This window comes from Hyaena hyaena, unplaced genomic scaffold (genome assembly GCF_003009895.1).
Source record: "Hyaena hyaena isolate Hyena2069 unplaced genomic scaffold, ASM300989v1 scaffold_19, whole genome shotgun sequence".
NCBI classification, from domain to species: domain Eukaryota; kingdom Metazoa; phylum Chordata; class Mammalia; order Carnivora; family Hyaenidae; genus Hyaena; species Hyaena hyaena.
In genome coordinates, this window is record NW_024080651.1 from 4343563 (window position 1) to 4364012 (window position 20450).

The window sequence follows — 20450 nt, forward strand, 5'->3', positions numbered from 1 at the left end:
GCTTTGATCATTTGATCATTAAATATTAACATAATCATTATTAAATATTTCCCATTACCTGTTTCCTTAAAAGGTGTATATACTTTGGTGTGGGGGAGGGCAGTTAACTACTATGATTTTGGTGATCCAGGCTTCTATAAAACCAAATTGTTCAAGAGATTTAAATTAATATTCTTCTTTTAAGATTCCCTCTAGCAATTGGAGGTGTTAATCATTCCAGTTTTTGAGCTGCCTCAAACCATGATGGCTATTTTCCTGGTCTCTTTGTGGGTAGCCACTAAAGCATTTCGTTTTTAATTGGAAAAACTGTAGCTGATTACTGTATGTAGCTCTTAAAATGGACCTTGGCCAAGGAATTAGGAACCTTGGGGTGTTATGAAAAAATGAGAGCTTTAGACCTGTCCTACCTTTGCCTGTTCTCTGTCACAAGACAAAGCCAAGAATGGAGGTGGAGACTAGAGAAGAGGCCTCAGAGAGCCTGAGACTACAAAGCCTACACAGGCTTTGCTCATGTGTAGCCTACCTTTTCTATGCTGGAAACTGCTTATCTACATGTGAACAGCTAGTGTTTACTAAAGAGGTGACTAGGTAGTGTAATACTTATAGGACAAGAAATGAAATTATCAGAATATTGGATGAAGTCAGAAAACTGAATTAAGCTAAGCTTGGTGGGAAAAGAAAATGTTTGAGTTCCAAAGCCAGTTGGTTTCCAAAATCCCCATTCGGTATTGGTTTTAGAAATTAACTTTTGTCTTTGAGTCCACCATTTCTGCCTCAGAACCAATCTTCCGGACATTAAAAAGTTCTTCCTACTACAAAGAAGGAGAGCTAAATTTACTCTTAAATTTTAAACAAGATAAAAGAAATAAAAATAAAAAAGAACAAGACTCATGGTTAGTATATTAACTATGGTCACGGTGACCTGGGTTATTTTTAGGAGTTTGTGGATAAGTGTTAAAGATTGTAGAGCTACTCTTGGTCATAGATATTCTCTTGGTGTAGTGGTTTTTAAATTCCTGATATTTAATCTTCTGGAAATTGAGAACAAGATGGAGATACTTAGTGCAGAATGACCAAAACCCCCAATTCCTAAGCTACTTTGTGTTCTCTGCCTTTTCCCCCATGCATAAGGCTAGGGCCAGGGAGTGGTGGTACAGGAGGAGGAGGAATTTGTGTATTTTAGGATTTGGATTAAATGTCTTCTTACCTTTACTATTGAAAAGGAATATTGGAATATCCATAGAGAGACATTGTCTTGTAAGTGAAACACCTATCAGGGAATAACTGCTTTTTAGGGCACCAGCTTGACTAGCATGCAGCTACTGGGTTCTTCTCTAATGAAAACAGAGCTTTTTTCCCCGTAATTATAATTCTGAAGTATGCTTTATAGAAATTATGATGAATAATAGCTCATTCACATTACTAACTTGGATCAGTGGGGCTGTGATTATGTATACAAATAGCCTGTCCTGTGGTACTGTTTCTGCATACCCATGTCTGCCCCTGTTACCTATAATTAAGACACATCAAAGAATACATTAGTAATCCTATAAGGTCTCTGGAAACTTGAAGTTGTGGGCTCTTGTTCTTATTCACATGTTTCTCTTTGATAGAAGCCTGAAAGAGTGAGGGTCTGGTAGAGGTGACAGACTTTCACTTCTGTAGTTGGATTGGGCACACACTTTGTGTAGTTAGAAATTACTTGTGTGGGTTTTTTGTTTTGTTTGGTTTTGTTTTTTTTAAACAGAAAGTTACAGTGGAGTAACTGTCAACTCACCTTATGTTACTGATAAGATCACCAGATCCTCAAAGGCAGCAGGAGGTGGAACAGGCCATGATAGTGTCCTGTGATATATACATAAGTAAACACTCAAAAGGCACTGGTTCTGCTTAGTAGGCCAAGACTCAAGTAAAGCTCCTTATTGCTTTCCAGCTGGCTCTGGGTTAGGTTAATCAACATCCTTAATGCTGGCTCACCTGATGTCTCTCCGCCTTCTCCCTCCCCATCTACTGCCCCCACTCCCTCTTTCTCACCTTTCCCATTAGGCTATGTGGTAGCTATCCACAGGAGCTCATAGTGCCTGCATGGATCACTGACAAAGAACTGGAGAGTGTAGCAAGCTTCAGGTCCTGGAAGCGCATCCCTGCTGTCGTCTACAGGTAAGTAATCCTAGCCAGGCCAATTTGGGTGTGGTGTTACTGGCCACTGCATGAGATGTGCTTGCTCTGCTTTCGCTAACCTGGGAAGGGAGGGAAGGGTGCACAGAACTTCCCAAGCAGTTCTGTGCTACCTTATTGTAAAAGCCACTTTTCCAGTGACACAACAGTATTTACTACACCCAGAACACTTGATGGCTTTATTTGATAAGAAAATTTTAGTAGAAAAGTGGCTTGTCTTGCAATTTAATATACTTCTGACATTCTTTGGAAGGTAAAGTGCTTATTATTCTGCATTTAACTTCAGATGTTGGCCTTTGGATTAAGAGAGATGAATTCCAGGGCGCCTGGGTGGCTTAGTCGGTTAAGCGTCCGACTTTCGCTTAGGTCATGATCTCACGGTTTGTGGGTTCAAGCCCCGCGTCGGGCTCTGTGCTGACTGCCAGCTCAGAGCCTGGAGCCTGTTTCAGTCTGTCACTCCCTCTCTCTCTCTGACCCTCCCCTGCTCATGCTGTCTCTCTCTCTCCTAGAAATAAATAAAACATTTAAAAAAAAAAAAGAGAGATGAATTCCAGAAAATAAGAATTGGGAGTATAGAGTTGAGCCATTCGTGATGGTCTTTGTGGTTGAAACTTCAACACATGAAGGAGCTCTGCTTTAAGAAGGAGCATTTAAAGAAGGTGGCTAGGGCTTACCCAGATAGAAGATCTCAGAGATCAAGTGCTTGAGAGCCAAGAGAGCAAGTTCTAGAAGGGGGATGGTAGTGTGGTGAACAAGCACAGGTTTTGGAATTCATGTCTTTTCACTAATACTCCTGGCTAAGGCACCTAAATTCCCTAACTGGCCTCAGCCTGTGCCTAATTAGTCAAGTGGGAGTGATGTTCTTACTGCAGGTATGCTGTGCCTCCTAAATGAATCTGTAAATACTGGGCTTCTCTAAGAGTAGGTTGTATTACTAGGGGCTGCTTTTATAATTCATTGAGGAGCTCAGTTCTCAAGGGCTTATCTTAAGATTTTAAGAAATCATTCCCTCTTATTTTGAAACTGTTTCAGATGTCATCTCTTTGTAATATTTACATTCTACATTTCATTTTCCCAGTTTGCAGACTTTTTGGGCTTTTCTTGAATTTGGGCCAAACCAGTGGGCTTAGTTAGAGACTCTTTCATGCCAGAAGGCATTCCATTGAAATATTGAGGTTATAGGAAGGGATTTATCTCCTTGTGGAATTTCCATTGAGGTAACCAGCTTGTTCATGTAGTCCACTGACAGCAAATTCTGATGGCCATCCTGAATAGAGATGAAAAAGTATTTGTTTCTGGCCCAGTGGAATCCATTAAATTTTCAATCTCAATTTTCATCACTGTTGTTTTCAGACACCCCTAGAAAAGTAGGTCACCAAATTTACCTATCACTCAAGTGGCAGGGATGACACAAGAATTACAGAGCAGGGAGAGCTGAAAGGATTTGCATCTTATCAGTGATGGGCCCAGCTCAAATAGGAAAAGCAGCCAGCTGCTGCTCTGGCCAACAGCTGTATTAGATCAGCAGCCCTGGCATTTGTAGGGTTTGCTGACTTTGAGCAAAAGGGCAAAGGACTGTCATGGGGCTTTAGGTGAATTATTGGTAGAGAAGCTTGCAAGTGCAAGTTAAAGCAAAACTTCATAGAATAACATGGGAAACCTTTCTTCCCTTCTAAAATTTATTATAGAGGGCACAAATCATAGGGTTTCCCCTCAACCCTTTCTGGAGATCATAAAGTATATGTAAATGAAATTTTTATTTCCAATTTCTCTGAGAAAATCTGTTCTCAAAGGATTACAAATGAAAGTTTTTAGTATGGTTAAATAAAATTAGATAGGCTTCTAGGAACTAGCATCTGTTTTGGAACCTGTGTCTTGTATCTTTATTTGATAAGAAAATCAACTGACTCGGTTGTTAATATTATTGGGGAGCTTTGTCAGGGGTATGTTGAAGAATGTTTTGGACATACTCTGCCACTCTCTGCTTTGCCAGCCCAGGTGGCAAGATGCTTCTGAATCCAGCGCACATGTATTGAATTTAGTTGTCTGTAGACTGCAGTAATGATTCCTGAGGTCACTAGCAGCAGTTACTTGACAGCACCACGCTGAACCAGTGCCTGATTAGTGTTTTTTCCCCACTGTGATGAGTGTTTAATTGGATTTATCACTGAAGACAGACTGCTAACACAGCAAGATGGTGCAAAGGGCATCCATCTGTAGTGCAAGTTACAGTTCCCCTCTTTGTGCATTGAGTGGTTATTAGAAATTTCTAGTCATTTAGAGAACTACCCCAACACTAACTTAGGAATAGTTTAAATATATACATTTCTATATAAAATTGAAGCCTTCTGTGTTCAGTTAGGGGACTCATCCATTGGATATCTTAATTTTTATATACTTTTTCCTGATTTCTTTTTGTTAAAATGGTAGAAATGCTCTTTGGTGACTTTTAGCTGTATTTCTTTGGTTCTTGATCATGCGGTCTAAAGCATTTTAGAAGACTGCAGAAAACTGCTTATTGCAGTAGCTCAGTTGCAATCTAAAGTGCCATGACCCTTAAAACCCAAGATCTAAGCTGAAGAGTGCCATCTTGTGTCCCTCTTGGGCACTGCTGGGAAGTATTGCAGAGAAAGAAGATGCTCAGGAAAGGCCCTGCCAGCCTCTTTTGTGAAGGTTTGGCATCAGTCATCTCAGTTGTTATCAGTGCCTATTGTATATGCCAGTAGGTATTTTAGGGATTAGTGAGGTTTTATTTCCAACTGGGCTCCATTCAGCAGGAGCCAGTTGAACATATTGGCAGTATACAAGTTCTTTCCTTTACTTGTCTCTCTCTGTGAGGGAGGATTTAAAACTACAAGTAGACTGATAGTTCCAATGGATTGGTTGCTTGTGAGCTTTAGGATTAAAAACAGAAATCTTTCTTACATTGTTCCTTGAAGATGACAAAGAGATTCAATAGTATGTTTTATTTAAATCTGTCTCCTACAAATGTGTTATGTGTATGTGTTTAGATTTTAATGGGAGGCAAGACATTGATTCCCCCTGGGATATAGGATTGGGGGGCATTTAATTTTTTTGCTTACTAACTTCTTATTCTGCTAACTTAGTCTTGTAATCAATGGCTTTTATAACTTTTTAAAAACCACTAAGATTGTCACATACAGTTTACCCTTTTAATGTGTTTGATTTTTTTTTTAAACCTATTTACAGAGTTGTGCAACCATCACTACAGTCAATTTTAGAACATTTTTACCAACTCAAAAAGAAACCCTAGATCCATTAGTAGTTACTCTTTATTCCCTCCTCAACTCCCCTAGCCCCAGGTTACTAGTAATCTAGTTTGCCACTACAGATTTGCCTATTCTGGACACTTTTAATAAATGGAATCATAGCATATGTGGCATTTTGTGACTAATTTCTTTCACTTAGCATAACATTCTCCAGGTTCATCCATGGTGTAGCATTTATTGGAACTCTGTACCTTTTAATTGCCAAATATTACTTTTATAACTTATCAATTGCTAAAATCACCTAAATTCCTAACTGGAAAAGACTGGGTTTTAATAGTATCTTGAAGTAGACTTTAGAGTAAGATTTCTGGTGTTATTTCTTAAGAAAGGATCTGTTGGAGTATAGCTTATTGAGGTTTTTGCTGTTCCTTCTAAGAGCTTAAGGAGAGGTAGCTGGCTCATTGAGCTATCTGCCTATAATAAAAGCAGTTTGTGAGTCATGAAATCTCAGGGGATTTTGTAGAGTAGTCCACTGTGGGTCAGGTAAGTGTTTGAGTCCCAAAGGTGGGATCTTGTTTTGAAAAGAATCCCCATAGTCAGCCATAGTGCATCGTTGCTGCAGTAGGCCCTCAGAAGTTGGTGTGAAAACAAATTTTTCTGTTTCAGCGTCTGTTATGCCAGGGTTTTCAGGGGCAGTATTCTTATTATTTTTTTAACGTTTTACTTATTTCTGAGAGAGAGAGAGACAGACAGACACACACACACAAACACACACACACAATCTGAAACAGGCTCTAGGCTCTGAGCTAGGTGCCAGCACAGAGCCCGATGCAGGGCTCAAACCCATGAACCATGAGGTCATGACTTGAGCCGAAGGTGCCCCTCAGGGGCAGTATTAAAAAGGAGAGATTAGGATTTCATTATTGAGTAGCCGAATTAGTGTAGTATTTGCAGATTATTTCTTACCTGATTTTACAAAAATAAATTTGAAGACTCAAACATTTACTTTATGAATATTTGTTTTTTCTAAGAGTACACATTTACTATTTTGTTAGTAACTCTACAAAAGTCTTTAAATAGTATAATATTGGAGAAAGAGCCAGATAGGTTTTGTTATTTGTTCCTGTTGCTGTAGAAGATTTCTGCCCTTAGATGACTTAAAGCTAAACTTTACGTCACTTACCTATATTCAAGCTTTTCATTAATGCATTTAAAATCTACTACCTTACTTTTCATGTGAGCACAGAGCATCTGAATGGGGCCACTGAGATGGGTATAGTTGTTGTTTCTTGTTCCTTGCGCAGGCACCAGAGCAATGGGGCTGTCATTGCCCGCTGTGGACAGCCGGAGGTCAGCTGGTGGGGCTGGCGAAATGCCGATGATGAGCATCTGGTACAGTCAGTAGCCAAAGCTTGTGCCTCTGATTCCCGATCAAGTGGCAGCAAGCTGTCAACTAGGAACAGTTCTCGAGACTTTCCAAATGCAGGAGACCTTTCTGATGTGGAGTTTGGTAAGTTGTTCCCTGGACCAATGGCAGCAATTTTTATAGTATCTGTGAGAACTTTTTCTTGAAATGGCCTTTTCCTTGTAAGACATAGAATTTGTTTCATAGGAGAGAGCAGGTGAAGCTTTAATTGATGGAACTATTTCAGGAGTCACACATCTTGACAGAGAACCAGAAGACTCTTTAAGACTTGGCTTAAGAGGACTGGAGTATTGGTTTTCTTTCTTGTCACTGTGACAAGAACAGAGTATATATGTGATAAGGGACCTGGAGTGTCTTCAGACCATGGCAGGAGACACTAGCCTTCGTTACAGGAATACACATGTAGAAATGAAAGAAAGGAGGTTATAGGGAGAAGTCCTGTGTATTAAGGGTTCTTGTTAGGTGGGTTTCACTTAATTGAGGTTTTGTTTGTTCTATTATTATAATTCAATTCTGGAAGATGGGTTCATTCAGTTTTTCATCCCTGCTCCTGATGTTCCTAGATTCTTCTCTGTCAAATGCTTCAGGAGCAGAAAGTTTAGCCATCCAACCGCAGAAGCTGTTGATCTTGGATGCACGCTCCTATGCAGCAGCTGTGGCAAACCGAGCCAAAGGAGGAGGTTGTGAATGCCCAGGTGAGGTGTACAGTGCTCTGTCCCATAACACTCTGTTCTTGTGAGTTCAGCCAATGCCCACTTGGGTCTTAGTTCTCACTTTGAAATGAATGGCAAACCAAGTTCCTCAGCCTGTCTTGAGAGCAAGAGCTGTTTGGATTCTTAACACTGTAGTTTCTTTTCAGGGAAGAAATGGAGGATGAGGTGCATTGAAACCAATTAGTCAGTTATTTTCCTAACGTTTAAGTGATATTTAAAAAAAAAAAAGTAAATCCTCTCCTGTAATAAGGCCTGTTCATGTTTGCAAGTTGCTCAATTTCTCAGCCTTCTAAAAGCTTTTTGTTGGCTTTGACGGTGAGTTTCCTCATCACTGACATCACAGGAAACTCTCACATGGCTTCTACTTAGAAAACCTGAGGTGGGAATAGAAGCAGTAAATACTGAATGCTAGCAAAGCACCTCTGTCCTGACCTATAGCATCCCTACTGTTTGAATGCTGGCTTTCTCCAAGAAGGGATCCCTTCAGTGCTAGATGTGTGCTGAGGGAGCAAGTAGTAGCACCAAGCTCCTTATTCAGATGTGGTCTAAACTGGAAATTAAAAGCACTTGTACCAAGGTGAAATTTGAATGCATAAAACACATTGTTCTGCCAGGTTCTTTTCAAAGAAGTTCCAGAGCAACAAGTTAGAAATGGCCCCAGAAGTAAACCTGAGGTCAGATGGAAGGATGTAGATCTTTCTTTAAAAAAAAATAAGAGCTTGTTTTATGTCTATATCGTCACAAATCTAATCTTCCTTTCTGTGAAAACAGCTAAAATTCAAGCACCGTTTTCTCTCATAAAGGACTGGACTAATAGGCATCAAAACATTGCAGTTTCATTAGTCAGCAGCTGTAGTGGGTTTGTTTTATAGCCAGTTTGCTGCTTTTAAATTTGGCCATGTGGGCTTTAAATTCAACATATTTTTCTTCTCTTTATTGTTGTTCTCTGCAGAGTATTACCCGAACTGTGAAGTAGTGTTTATGGGGATGGCAAATATTCATTCAATTCGGAGGAGTTTTCAGTCTCTGCGGTTGTTGTGCACACAGATGCCTGATCCGGGAAAGTAAGACCTTGGCCTTAGCTTTAATTTTGCATTGCTTTTTTTAAAATGAGTTTGGAGGTGTCTTTTCTTCTGTTTCTTAATACAGTTCAGTTTGACTTTCAGTCTTTGTGGGCATTCTCCTTTCTGTATTAGGAGCACAACCACACAAAGGAGATGCTGGAGAAAAATCTAGCCCTTCAAAAGGTGTAAAGATGTGGAGCACAGAACAGATCTCAGTCCTCAGAAAAGCACTGCCTTCTTGTTTTTCTTGAGACCTCTTCCTTCTCTTCTACATTGTTTTTGGCTTATTTTTAATTCTTTAGTTTTTGACATCTTGGAGTGACACTAACCTGCCTTAAGCTGGGTGGGATGCTTTACTTTGAAGAGTCAAAGTTTATTCATCATGTTCTAAAAAGTGTTAAGCTGTCTTTAAACTTGATGTTAGGTGAGTTCCTTTTACATTTGTTTCTGATTCCTAAACTACCTCTTATTTACTAAGAGTATTACCAGATTTTTATTGCTTATTAAAAATGAATGGCTGGGGGCGCCTGGGTGGCTTAGTCGGTTAAGCGTCCGACTTTCGCTTAGGTCATGATCTTGTGCTTCGTGGGTTTGAGCCCCGTGTCGGGCTCTGTGCTGACTCCCAGCTCAGAGCCTGGAGCCTGTTTCAGAGTCTGTGACTCCCTCTCTCTCTGACCCTCGCCTGCTCACGCTGTCTCTCTCTCTCTCTCTCTCTCTCTCTCTCTCTCTCCCCTAGAAATAAATAAAAAAACATTAAAAAAAATTAAAAAAACAAAACAAAAAAACGAATGGCTGGCCTTTGCAGTGAGATAGATGAATTAACATCCCCATGCCTTCTAAGGGAACTGATTATTGAATGAATATGAGATAAATTAGCAGGAATGCTCTGTAAAACAAATGTGGACAATTAAATACTTAAAAGCCTCTATTTTACTATTTCAGAAAGCCAGAAATGGTGCCAGAGAAAACAGAATTTTCTATTTTCTTTGTGTTGGAGCCCATAGCTATTTCCCTGGGTTGTATCCAGCAGATCTCCTGATCACATCAAGTTTTACAGAAGTCTTTGATTTATTCACCCAAATGGCTGCCCGAACCACTTGTACTAACTCCTGGTAGCAAATGATTAAATTTATCACAGTTGGAAAAAACCCAGAGGGTGAAGCAGTTGTCCTTGGGGAAAAGCCTGAGCAAAGAAATGAGTATGCTGCTCTGCTTTGGGGATTAGCAGCTTATATCTGCTATACATTTACAGAACCTGGCTAGCAGTACTCTCATCCCCAAAGGTGGGGCACTGAAAGAGTATGGTTGAGGACTCACAAGATCTGCCACTAATTGACTCTGTCACTTTGGCCAAGTGGCTTAATTACTGTGGGTATCAGTTTTCCTATTTATAAAATGAAAGGGATAGAGTCAACACTACCTCATCTCAAATATCTGCATTTTAAAATTCTTTCTTTAAAAGCTGTTTTTTAAACTCAGAGTCAAAAAGATGTAATTGGCCTATACCTGGTCCAAAGGAATGTCTGGGAATTTTATTAAGGAAGAGGTAATGCTTTGCCTGTTTTTTTGGCAGCAAGTCATAAGGCAGTACTGAAGCCTCCCTTGTGGGTAAGAAGAAGCCCTAGCATTGGTGAGATCAGCTATAAGCAAGCCTCTCCACACTTGTTGGAGGCTGTGGAGGGCTAGCTAGAGCATTGTTTCTGCTCCAGTTTAGGAATCAGGCAAGGAGTGTGGAGTCTCTCAGAGCTTCCTTGGTTGGCTGATAGTAGAGTATAGGCATGTTCTTGCCTAGTGTTGGCAGAAAGCTTCTCGGAGTCCCCTGACAGAAGTATTTATTCCCTTCTTTGAGTTAGTGTTGGAAGGGCTAGACTGCCATCTTAACTACAAATCTGATCACATTTTGGAGAAATCAGAGCTTTTGGGGGGTGGGGATGTAAGGAGTGGAATTCATGACAGGGCATAAGAAACAAAATGTCAGAAACATTTAAAAAACAAGTTAAAAAAACAAGTGTAATCAGCTTGTGATTACTCCCAAGCAGTAACTCTTGGGATCAGGTATCTCCTGAAGGTCTTTTCAAAAGAAGGTTCTTCTGGATCTGTGCTGAATGAAGTCTGTATTACATTAAGTCCAGTAATACCATGTACCAAATACATTAGTGTAGTAATATATGCTGTATTTATATATATACTTTATTACACACACACACACGTTTTTTGAGAGCTTGTTGGGTATAGTTGCTGATCATTAAATGTAAGTACTTTTTGTTTTACAATGTCTGAAGTAGCTACATTTCCTTCAGAAGAAAACTCCAGAAAGAACTACTCTTCTTATACTGGATATATAACTACTATGGACTGAGAAATATTAAATGTTAATTGTAAAAATTAGACATAAGTTTTCTGGAACAAAATTCCTGTTATTGTCCTGTTTCTGAAGCTGTCCTCTATTGCATGGTAGGGCTTAAGCCTCATCTTTGTACATGCTTTGTAAAAGACAGAGATTGTTTTATTTTGGCAGTGTTTTATTTGGAGGGAAAAATCTTTGGAAATTGCTTCTTAATTTCACGGCTATTTGGTATGATGCAGTAAATCGGGATTTCCTCATCCCACCCACTTTTTTTTTTTTTTTTTTTTTTTGAGAAAGAGAATGAGCACACATGAGGGGTGGGAGCAGAGGGAGAGCTAGAATCTTAAGCAAACTCTACATTCAGTGTGGAGCCTGATGTGGGGCTTGATTCCATGACTCTGGGATCATGACCTGAGCTGAAATCAGGAGTCAGATGCTCAACTGACTGAGCCACCCAGGTGCCCTTCCTTATCCCCTTCTGTTTTTATTTTTATAGTTGGCTCTCAGCTCTTGAAAGCACAAAATGGCTCCATCACTTGTCTGTGCTTCTGAAGTCAGCACTTCTGGTAGTGCACGCCGTGGATCGTGATCAGCGGCCGGTACTAGCACATTGCTCAGATGGCTGGGACCGCACTCCCCAAATTGTGGCATTGGCTAAGCTCTTGCTGGATCCTTATTATCGTACCATAGAGGTGGGTGCATCCAAAGAGTAGGATTTGGTACTTCACTACAAGTGGGGGAAACCTCAGAGGGTTTTATAACCAGTTTTGGTCTTGGTAGTTAAGTCTAAAGAACGTGAAATTTGTTTTTAAATCTTTGCTCCTTTACCTTGAGCTCACTTGTAGTGGTGCCTGCCACAGTTCTTGTGCCTTATAAAATGGAGCAGATTATGGATAACAAAGTATTAAGAATACAGATACGTTTTCCTTTGCATTCTATCTCCTTGGAAAAGTTTTAGCGACTCCAGGAAAATGGGGCTTCTGTAAAAGGATCTTGACATGCTTATTATGGTAATAATGGGTCCAGATATCACTACAGTGTTCTGTGAAGAAAGAGCCCTACTCTGAAAGAACCACATGTTGGGTTAGAGATGTAAGGAAAACCATAAGTGCCTTAAAGTAGATGTAAATCTGGAGTGGGGAAAGGTTTTAGAAACAATACTTTGTAAGTTTAGCACAAAATACAGAACTTAAAAAAAATTAGAAAAAAATGTGGCTTTTGTATAGTGAATGAAAGATGCTAAAAAGTGTAGACTCAAGAAAGGCTTAGATAAATGCTTAGTACCCTTTTGATGATTATGGAATAGAGTTGAGGGGAGTGGAAAATTGGCCTAACCTTGTGTGTCATGGGGCTGGGTCAGGGGCTTCTATTGGCCCTACTGGGAGCTCGTTAAAAGGGATTACTGCTTTTAGTCCTGACAGGCTCAAGACTATCATAAGCTCGACAGACAACCACAAATGGTCTCTCCTTGCAGGGTTTCCAGGTCCTCGTGGAGATGGAGTGGCTGGATTTTGGACATAAGTTTGCTGACCGGTGTGGTCATGGGGAGAACTCAGATGATCTGAACGAACGCTGCCCAGTGTTTCTGCAGTGGCTTGACTGCGTTCATCAGCTTCAGAGGCAATTTCCTTGCTCTTTTGAGTTCAATGAAGCATTCCTTGTGAGTTTGGGCTTGTGATTCTTCATTTTGGGGAAGTGGGGGTGTCAATGCAGATATTAGTGAACTAGTTTTTACATGAAACGGTGCATCCTTTTTAGAATTTAATAAGGAGCTATTCTTTCTCTCGTTTTTAATTAAAAACAGCAAAAGTGTGTGTTTATTCAGTGAATCCAGGTGTGTTAGGTTTACATAAAGTCTTTGTGTTTTTTTTTTTAATTTTTAAAAAATGTTTATTCATTTTTGAGAGAGACAGAGAACACCAGTGGGGGGGGGGGGGGGGGGGGGGGAAAGAGGGAGACACAGAATCCAAAGCAGGCTCCAGGCTCTGAGCGCTCAGCCCAGAGCCTGACGCGGGGCTTGAACTTACAAACCTTAGATCATGACCTGAGCCAAAGCCAGACACATAACTGACTGAGCCATCCAGGTGCCCCAAGTCTCTGTGTTGTTTTAAACTTAGCTTTTATTTTTTAAAGTTTATTATTTATTTTGAGAGAAAGAGTGTAAATGGGGGAGGGGAGAGAGTGAGGCAGGGGGGGGGAGAGAGAGAAAAATCCCTAACAGGCCCCATACCGTCAGCATACAGCCCTATGCAAGGCTCCAACCCACGAACTGTAAGACAATGCATGACCTGAGCCGAAGTCAGATGCTCAGCCAACTGAGCCAGTTAGGCATCCCTAAACTTAGCTTTAAAAGTCGATAATGGGGCAGAGGGAGGGAAAAAAATAGATGATAGAAGTCCTAAGTAGTTAGAAATAATAGGGGTGCTAGGCTGGCTCAGTCAGTGGAGCATGACTGATCTTGGGGTTGTAAGTTCAAGTCCCACCTTGAATGTAGAGATTACTTAAAGATAAAATCTTTAAAAGAAAAAAAAAAGAATGGCATATCTTCTCCCTCTGGTCCATCTGCCAACCCCCCTGTGTGTGTCCCATACTTGCTGCCCACTCTTTTTTGACAGAGAGCTCCCTGTCCTTGCCCTGTTCCAGCACCTCCCTCCACTGCTGCACCAGCTCCCACTGCCTGTGCTTGGCTGCATGGCACCACCCTTGCCGTCTCTACAACTGCATTGTTGCCATTAATACATAAACATAGCCTAGTGCCTCCCATCTCCTCAAAACCCTTTCTCAGCCTTGCATCTCTTGCCAGCTGTTCATCTCATTTCATTTCTTCATGACAGAGCTCCTCAAGTCTTCTGCATTTACTGTCTCAGATTCCTTTTTTCTTATTTTCTCTTAAACTTGCTATAGTCAGATATTCACCCCACCAGTTTACCAGAACTGTGACCTTCATGTTGCTAATCCATTAATCAGCTCTGTTTCATCTTGTGAAGAATATTTTTTTATTGTGGTATAGTTGACAATATAATATTAATTTCAGGTATACGATATAATAATTCAGTATTTATATATTATAAAATGATCACAGTAAGTTGTTAACATCAGTCACCACACACATTTTTTTCTTAATGATGAGAACTTTCAAGACCTCTACTCCCTTAGTAACTTTCAAATATGCAATAGAGTATTATTAGTTATGGTCACCATGCTGTGCATTACATCTCAGTGACTTATTTTATAATTGGAAGTTTATATCTTAGACTGTCTTCATTTTACTGTTTGGCACTGTGTAATCACATCGGTCTTAAAACCCTTTAAGTTGATTCCCAGCACAAACTCTCCCTCATTTCTTCTCTGCCTCACCAGCTGTTCTGTCTCCTGTGCTATGCTGGTTCTTCCCACTGCTGAATGTTGGAATGCTTCAGGGCTCAGCCTCCAAAGTGCTTCTGTATCTTACTGCCTCTTGGGGGATTTCATCCATTCTGCCAGGTCTGATTGCTCTCTATAATTCCCACATTTATAATAATGTCTTCAGCTCAGATCTCTCCACTAACTCCAGACTTAAGTATTTAACTGTGACTGCTCAGTACCTCCACATGGATGTCCTAATTATATTTCAGACTTTACCTGTTCAAAACTTGATTCTTGATTTCCATATCTCCCTACCCCCAAATCTGATCTTCCAAGAGATCTTCCGCCTTACCAAGTGGCAACTCAATCCTTCTGTTTATTTAGGGCAGAAACTTGTAAGGCAAGTTTCTCCTCTCTTTCATACTCCATGTTCAGTCTGTCAGCAGATTCTGCAGCTTTGCTTCCAAAATCTGTCTAAAACCTGATTACTTCTTGCCGTCTTCACTGTTCCCACGCTGGTCCAAGTTACCACTGTCTCCCCCAATTCGAGAGAGTCAACCCAGCAGCCAGAGGGATCCTTCTAAAACATAATTCAGACCACATCATTCGCCTACTCAGAAACCTCCAAAGACTTCCCATTTCACACATAGTAAAAGTCACAGTTCTTTTTTTTTTAAATTTTTTAATGTTTATTTACCTTTTTTAAAAACATTTTTTTAAAATGTTTTATTTATTTCTGAGAGAGAGAGAGAGAAAGAGACACAGCATAAGCAGGGGAAGGTTAGAGAGAGAGGGAGACACAGAATCTGAAACAGTCTCCAGACTCTGAGCTGGCTGTCAGCACAGAGCCTGATGTGGGACTTGAACCCACGAACCGTGAGATCATGACCTGAGCCCAGTCAGATGCTTAACCGACTGAGCCACCCAGTCGCCCCAAAGTCACAGTTCTTAAAGTGGCCTGCAGAGCTGTCCTAGAAGTTACTCATCTGCATTCATTTCCTACCATTCCCTTCCTTGTGCAGTATCCTTCGGCCACACTGGCCTCCTTCTGTTCCTTGGAAATTGCAAGCACACTCTCCCCTCAAGACCATTGTGCCTGGCTGTTGCCTCTGCCTGGAGCATTATCTCCTCAGATATCCACTTGCTCTCATTTCCTTCCCCTGCTGCCCTGCATGTGTCCTGTTATGCTCGCCCTTCCTTATTGTGGTCCACAGCATTGATCACCCCTTCCCCACAGCTAGAACCAGCTCCATCAGTGCAGGATAGTTGCCTGTCCAGGATTCATAGAAACGTCATGAATGACCCATTGAGTGAAAAGTTGTTGTATGTTCTCAGTTCAGCCTTGGATTGCACACTGACCTGCTCCTGTACCCAGTTTATATGTTCTGTCGCTTCTGAGTGTGGCTGTTAACTTAGGACTTCCAGACTGGTTGCCAGGAAGTCCAAGAGGAACGGGTGTGCCGACGATCTTTGTTTCTTTTGACTCAGGAATGGTAGTGGTTGGGGTTGGTGCTCTGGGATTGGTGTTGTGAGAAGGCAGCTCTTGAGTGGCTTATGTGGTTCCCCCACCCTTAACGAGTGTGAGTTCTGAACAGCTCTCAGGGATGTTGGGGAAAGGTGGCTCAGCAGGGCTAAACTTCCCCCAAAGATTGCTTGATTTTGGACTCCTACAGGTGAAACTGGTACAACATACCTATTCCTGCCTATTTGGAACATTCCTGTGCAACAATGCCAAGGAGAGAGGGGAAAAGCATACTCAGGAGCGGACGTGTTCTGTGTGGTCGCTGCTTCGGGCAGGCAACAAGGCTTTCAAAAACCTACTGTATTCCTCTCAGTCAGAAGCCGTATGTATCCTTCAGCCCTTCCTCTCTGATCAGAAGGGATTTGGGGATGGTGGCATGTGGGAGTCTTTTTCAGTAGTGACTATTTCCTCAAAGGCATCGCTGTTGTCTGTGGGTGAGTTGGTTCCACTTTTTTCCCCTCTGTCTCTAGAGAGGCTTGTTTCCTGGTGCAGTTCTGACTGCTGCTGGTTTGATTTAATACACATCTCTGCTTTGCCACTCCAGACACGAACCTTTACTGGCACCTCTGTCAGAGCTTACCTTTCTCCTAGCATGTTCTAATAAGTGGAAGAAACACTTAAGTTGTTCCCTGGATACCCCTCATAGCTCAGAAGGAGCTGCCAAGAGGCCCCCAGCATCCTTCCAATGTCATCAGGTGATGATATCCACTGCAGCTCCTGTCTCAGTAGAAAAATGTGTATGACATTAGCATGTGTGTCTGTGTGATTTTCTGCTCACATGGAGAACTGGCAGGCCCTTTAAGATTTTGTTCCTTAAAGGAACACCTTCTGTTAAGCAGAGGAAAGGAGGCACGCACATCTGTGTTGATAAATGGCAATGTTCCTTTTGTCAGAATGCATCTTAAATTCTAAAGAAGTCAAAAGGAGGCTAACCAGAAGTGATATTGCTTTGCTGGACTGTTAATATACTTCTCACTACATTTAAATAGTCAAAGAAAAGATTTAAGCTAACTGCTTCTCTCTTTCCTTCACTGTGCCTACTGGGGAAGTAACAATACAGAAAGAAAATTCCCTTCTTTTCACATGATTAATTTAAATGATCCTATAAAACAGGTTTGACCGTGTCTTCTGAAGCTTCGTTTTTGTACCAGGAAATAGTCATCATCCAGTGGAATGACTCACTGGATGAGGGTACAAATTGAGCTGATAAAAGAGTCAGTCATTCAGTAAAGGGAATCCTAAGAAACAATTAATGAGAAATAGATACTAAAAAATCCTTTTTTATTTTCATGCCCACAAGAGGCTCTCAGATGAGAAATGCAGATGGTGCAAGCAAGAACAGCTTGGTGATTGTTTTTGACCTTCCTTCATTTCTCAAGACTTGTTAGAAGTTGTTAAAGCCTGTATCCCCACTGCTCTCTCCTCAGGTGCTGTACCCTGTATGTCACGTGCGTAACCTGATGCTCTGGAGTGCAGTGTACCTGCCTTGCCCATCCCCGTCTACCCCTGTGGATGACAGCTGTGCACCATATCCAGCCCCTGGCACCAGCCCTGATGATCCGCCTCTGAGCCGGTGAGTCCATGGTTGATGCCAAGGCCTCAAGCCCTGCGTCAGTGTTATTTCTGTGTTGAGACATGTCCAAGGCATGGTCAGAGATCATGAGCTTGTCTGACTCCACACATCTCTCTTAGGTCTCTGAGGGTTTCTCAGGCAAGGTATAGGGTTTCAGGCTACAAGGCCATAAGAGCCTCATTTCCTTGAAGGGTATTGGGCCCTGTCACTACATTGTACTGGACATGCACCAAGCAGTTTCTCAGTGATGGAGCAGATCCTTTGGGTTCCTTGTGACCTTCTGGCTTGGGTTTCAGCCACTGCTCTATGCTGCCTTTCTGTCATGATTTATTCTCTTGAGCTTGAAAGGAGATAGCAAGTTTGGCTTTGCTAAATGAGAATTAATTTTATTAAATGCAGACTGCCAAGTAATAATTTAGAATATTGTAATAGCAGAAAATCAGCAATGCTACTTTCCTTTGCACATTTTGTTGAGAAACAGAGCAGTATCATGAACTTTTTATTTATTAAAAAATTTTTTTATTTTTATTTTTTAATGTTTACTTATTTTTGAGAGAGACAGAGTGTGAGTGAAGGAGGAGCATAGAGGGAGGGAGACACAGAATCTGAAGCAGGCTCCAGGCTCAAGCTGTCACCACAGAGCCTGATGCGGAGCTTGAACCCACAGACTGCGAGATCATGACCTGAGCTGAAGTCAGACGCTTAACCAACTGAGCCACCCAGGCATCCCTAAAAATTTTTTTAAATGTTTATTTTAATTTTGAGAGAGACAGAACGTGAATGGGGGAGGGGCAGAGAGAGAAGGAGACCCAGAATCTGAAACAGGCTCCAGGCTCTGAGCTGTCAGCACAGAGCCCAACACGGGGCTCGACCCCATGAACCATGAGGTTACCACCCAGGCTGAAGTTAGATGCCCAACAGACTGAGCCCCCCAGGCACCCCCTAGTTTTTTTTTTTAAATTGTATTTGCTGTTAGTCTGTATGTAGGAGTGTGAGGTTGGAGGTTGAGAGGAAATTTGCAAACTAGAAGAAGAGCCCATCCAAGGAACTTTGCCTTTCTAGTGGTCTGAGCCTTACTTTAGAGATGTCATAGCTACAGTGAATCCAGTTATGAAACAACTGCCTGTTAAAACCAATTGTCTCCTACCTCCTCTAAACAGCCTCAGATTCTCATTATCCTCAAACTTCTTTGGTTTAGGCTACCAAAGACTAGATCATTTGACAATCTGACCACAGCCTGCGACAACACAGTGCCTCTAGCCAGCCGGCGCAGCAGTGACCCGAGCCTGAATGAGAAGTGGCAGGAGCACCGGCGGTCACTGGAATTGAGCAGCCTCGCCGGTCCTGGGGAGGAGCCTCTCGATCCTGACAGCCTGGGGAAGCCAACCAAAGTGCTGGGTGGTGCTGAGCTATCTGTTGCAGCTGGAGTGGCTGAGGGGCAGATGGAGAACATTTTGCAAGAGGCCACCAAAGAGGAGAGCGGGATGGAGGAGCCTGCCCATAGAGGGAGCATTGAGAGGCAGGAGGTCAAAGAGGAGACTCTCTTAGAAAAGGAAATCAGGGGGAAGACCCCAGAGGGCTTAGCCATTATCCTTCCTCAAGAACCAGAACTGGGTGATGCTACCCTGACAAACCATCCAGGCAGTAGCCTTTCTCTGTTCTCACAGGATATTCCTGAGGAGCAGGGTGGGCTCAGTATTCTCCCTAGTTCTCTCCAGGAGTCTCCCAGGGGAGAAGGTACCCAGGAGGTCCCTGTGGAACAGCTTCGAATAGGAGCTATCACAGAAGATACAGAGGAAGCATTTCTTCCAGTCCCAGTAGATCTAAAAGTTGAGTATGGTACCTCACAGTCAAGTTCTCTGCTGCCTTCTCAAGTCCCATTTGAGGCCAGAGGACCAAACATGGACAGTTCAATGGACATGTTAATGGAAGGTCAAGTCAAGTCAGAAAGTGGGCCTGAAGGCCATCATAGACCTTGCCTGGTAAACAGTGGCTGGTTCAGTGGCAAGGACATACTTCCTCAAGCCACGGAGCCCCGGCCTTCAGAGAGGAGCCTAGCTGAGAGGCCCCAAGTGGGACCTGTGGTACATAGGACTTCCCCTGGCAGCACCCACAGCCCCATGCGTTCTCCTTGTGCCTTGCCTTTAGCCGAATGTAAAGAGGGGCTTGTGTGCAACGGTGCCCTGGAGACTGAAAATAAGGCTTTAGAGCAGCCCCCAGGGCTTAGCATTCTGCAGAAGCACCCCACCCCCAACGGGCACTGCACCAATGGGGAGACTGGTAGGAGCAAAGACTCACTGAGCCGCCAGCTGTCTGCCATAAGCTGCAGCTCTGCCCACTTACACTCCAGGAACTTGCACCACAAGTGGCTGCACAGCCACCCAGGGAGGCCATCTACAACGGGCAGCCCTGACCAGCCTTCCCGCAGCCACCTGGACGACGATGGCATGCCTGTATACACGGACACTATCCAACAGCGCCTGCGTCAGATTGAGTCAGGCCACCAGCAGGAAGTGGAGACCTTGAAGAAACAGGTGCAGGAGCTGAGGAGTCGCCTAGAGAGCCAGTACCTGACCAGCTCCCTACGCTTCAATGGGGACTTTGGGGATGAAGTGGTGAGTAGACTGTGGTGCCTCCATAGCTGCCCGAGAGGACACACAGAGGCTGGGCACTCTTTGTACCTTGTGCCTAGTGATTGGTAGAGATTACTAAAAGAATTGGAAAGGTGCAGAGTAGTCCTATTGAGAGGCTGGAGATCATCCTCAGCCATGTGAATGGCAGTCTGCCTGTTGTTCTTTCCTGCCTTTCTTAACTTTCCATGAGTGTGCTGTTTAGGCGATTAGAATAAGGAAGAAAATTCGCACTATGTGGTTGGTCAGATCTCTTTGGAAAGAGGATCATGTAAGAAAGGACATAAACTCCTGGGTAGAATGACATTAGTATGGCAATGGCAAATAATTCCTGTCAGATTGTAGTGTCTCTTCTACCCCAGTAGCTTGTAAACTGTGAGCCTTCCTGCCCCCCCCCCCCCCCCCCCCCCCCCCCCCCCCCC

The 20450-nt window shown here is 42.5% G+C and overlaps 1 protein-coding gene across 6 annotated transcripts in view; it reads left to right on the plus strand.

Annotated features, from left to right (window-relative positions):
* MTMR3 (myotubularin related protein 3) overlaps nt 1-20450 on the plus strand; it is a 140960-nt gene that overhangs the window by 113961 nt on the left and 6549 nt on the right. For 5 of the 6 annotated variants that reach the window (XM_039225234.1, XM_039225228.1, XM_039225241.1 and 2 more), the window contains 9 exons: nt 2047-2160; nt 6713-6918; nt 7398-7529; nt 8500-8611; nt 11455-11650; nt 12433-12618; nt 15977-16147; nt 17253-17398; nt 18597-20013. In XM_039225234.1, the coding sequence (XP_039081165.1) occupies nt 2047-2160; nt 6713-6918; nt 7398-7529; nt 8500-8611; nt 11455-11650; nt 12433-12618; nt 15977-16147; nt 17253-17398; nt 18597-20013 (2680 nt within the window). The remainder of the gene's footprint in view (nt 1-2046; nt 2161-6712; nt 6919-7397; nt 7530-8499; nt 8612-11454; nt 11651-12432; nt 12619-15976; nt 16148-17252; nt 17399-18596; nt 20014-20450) is intronic. The other variant, XM_039225257.1, reaches the window with a different exon arrangement.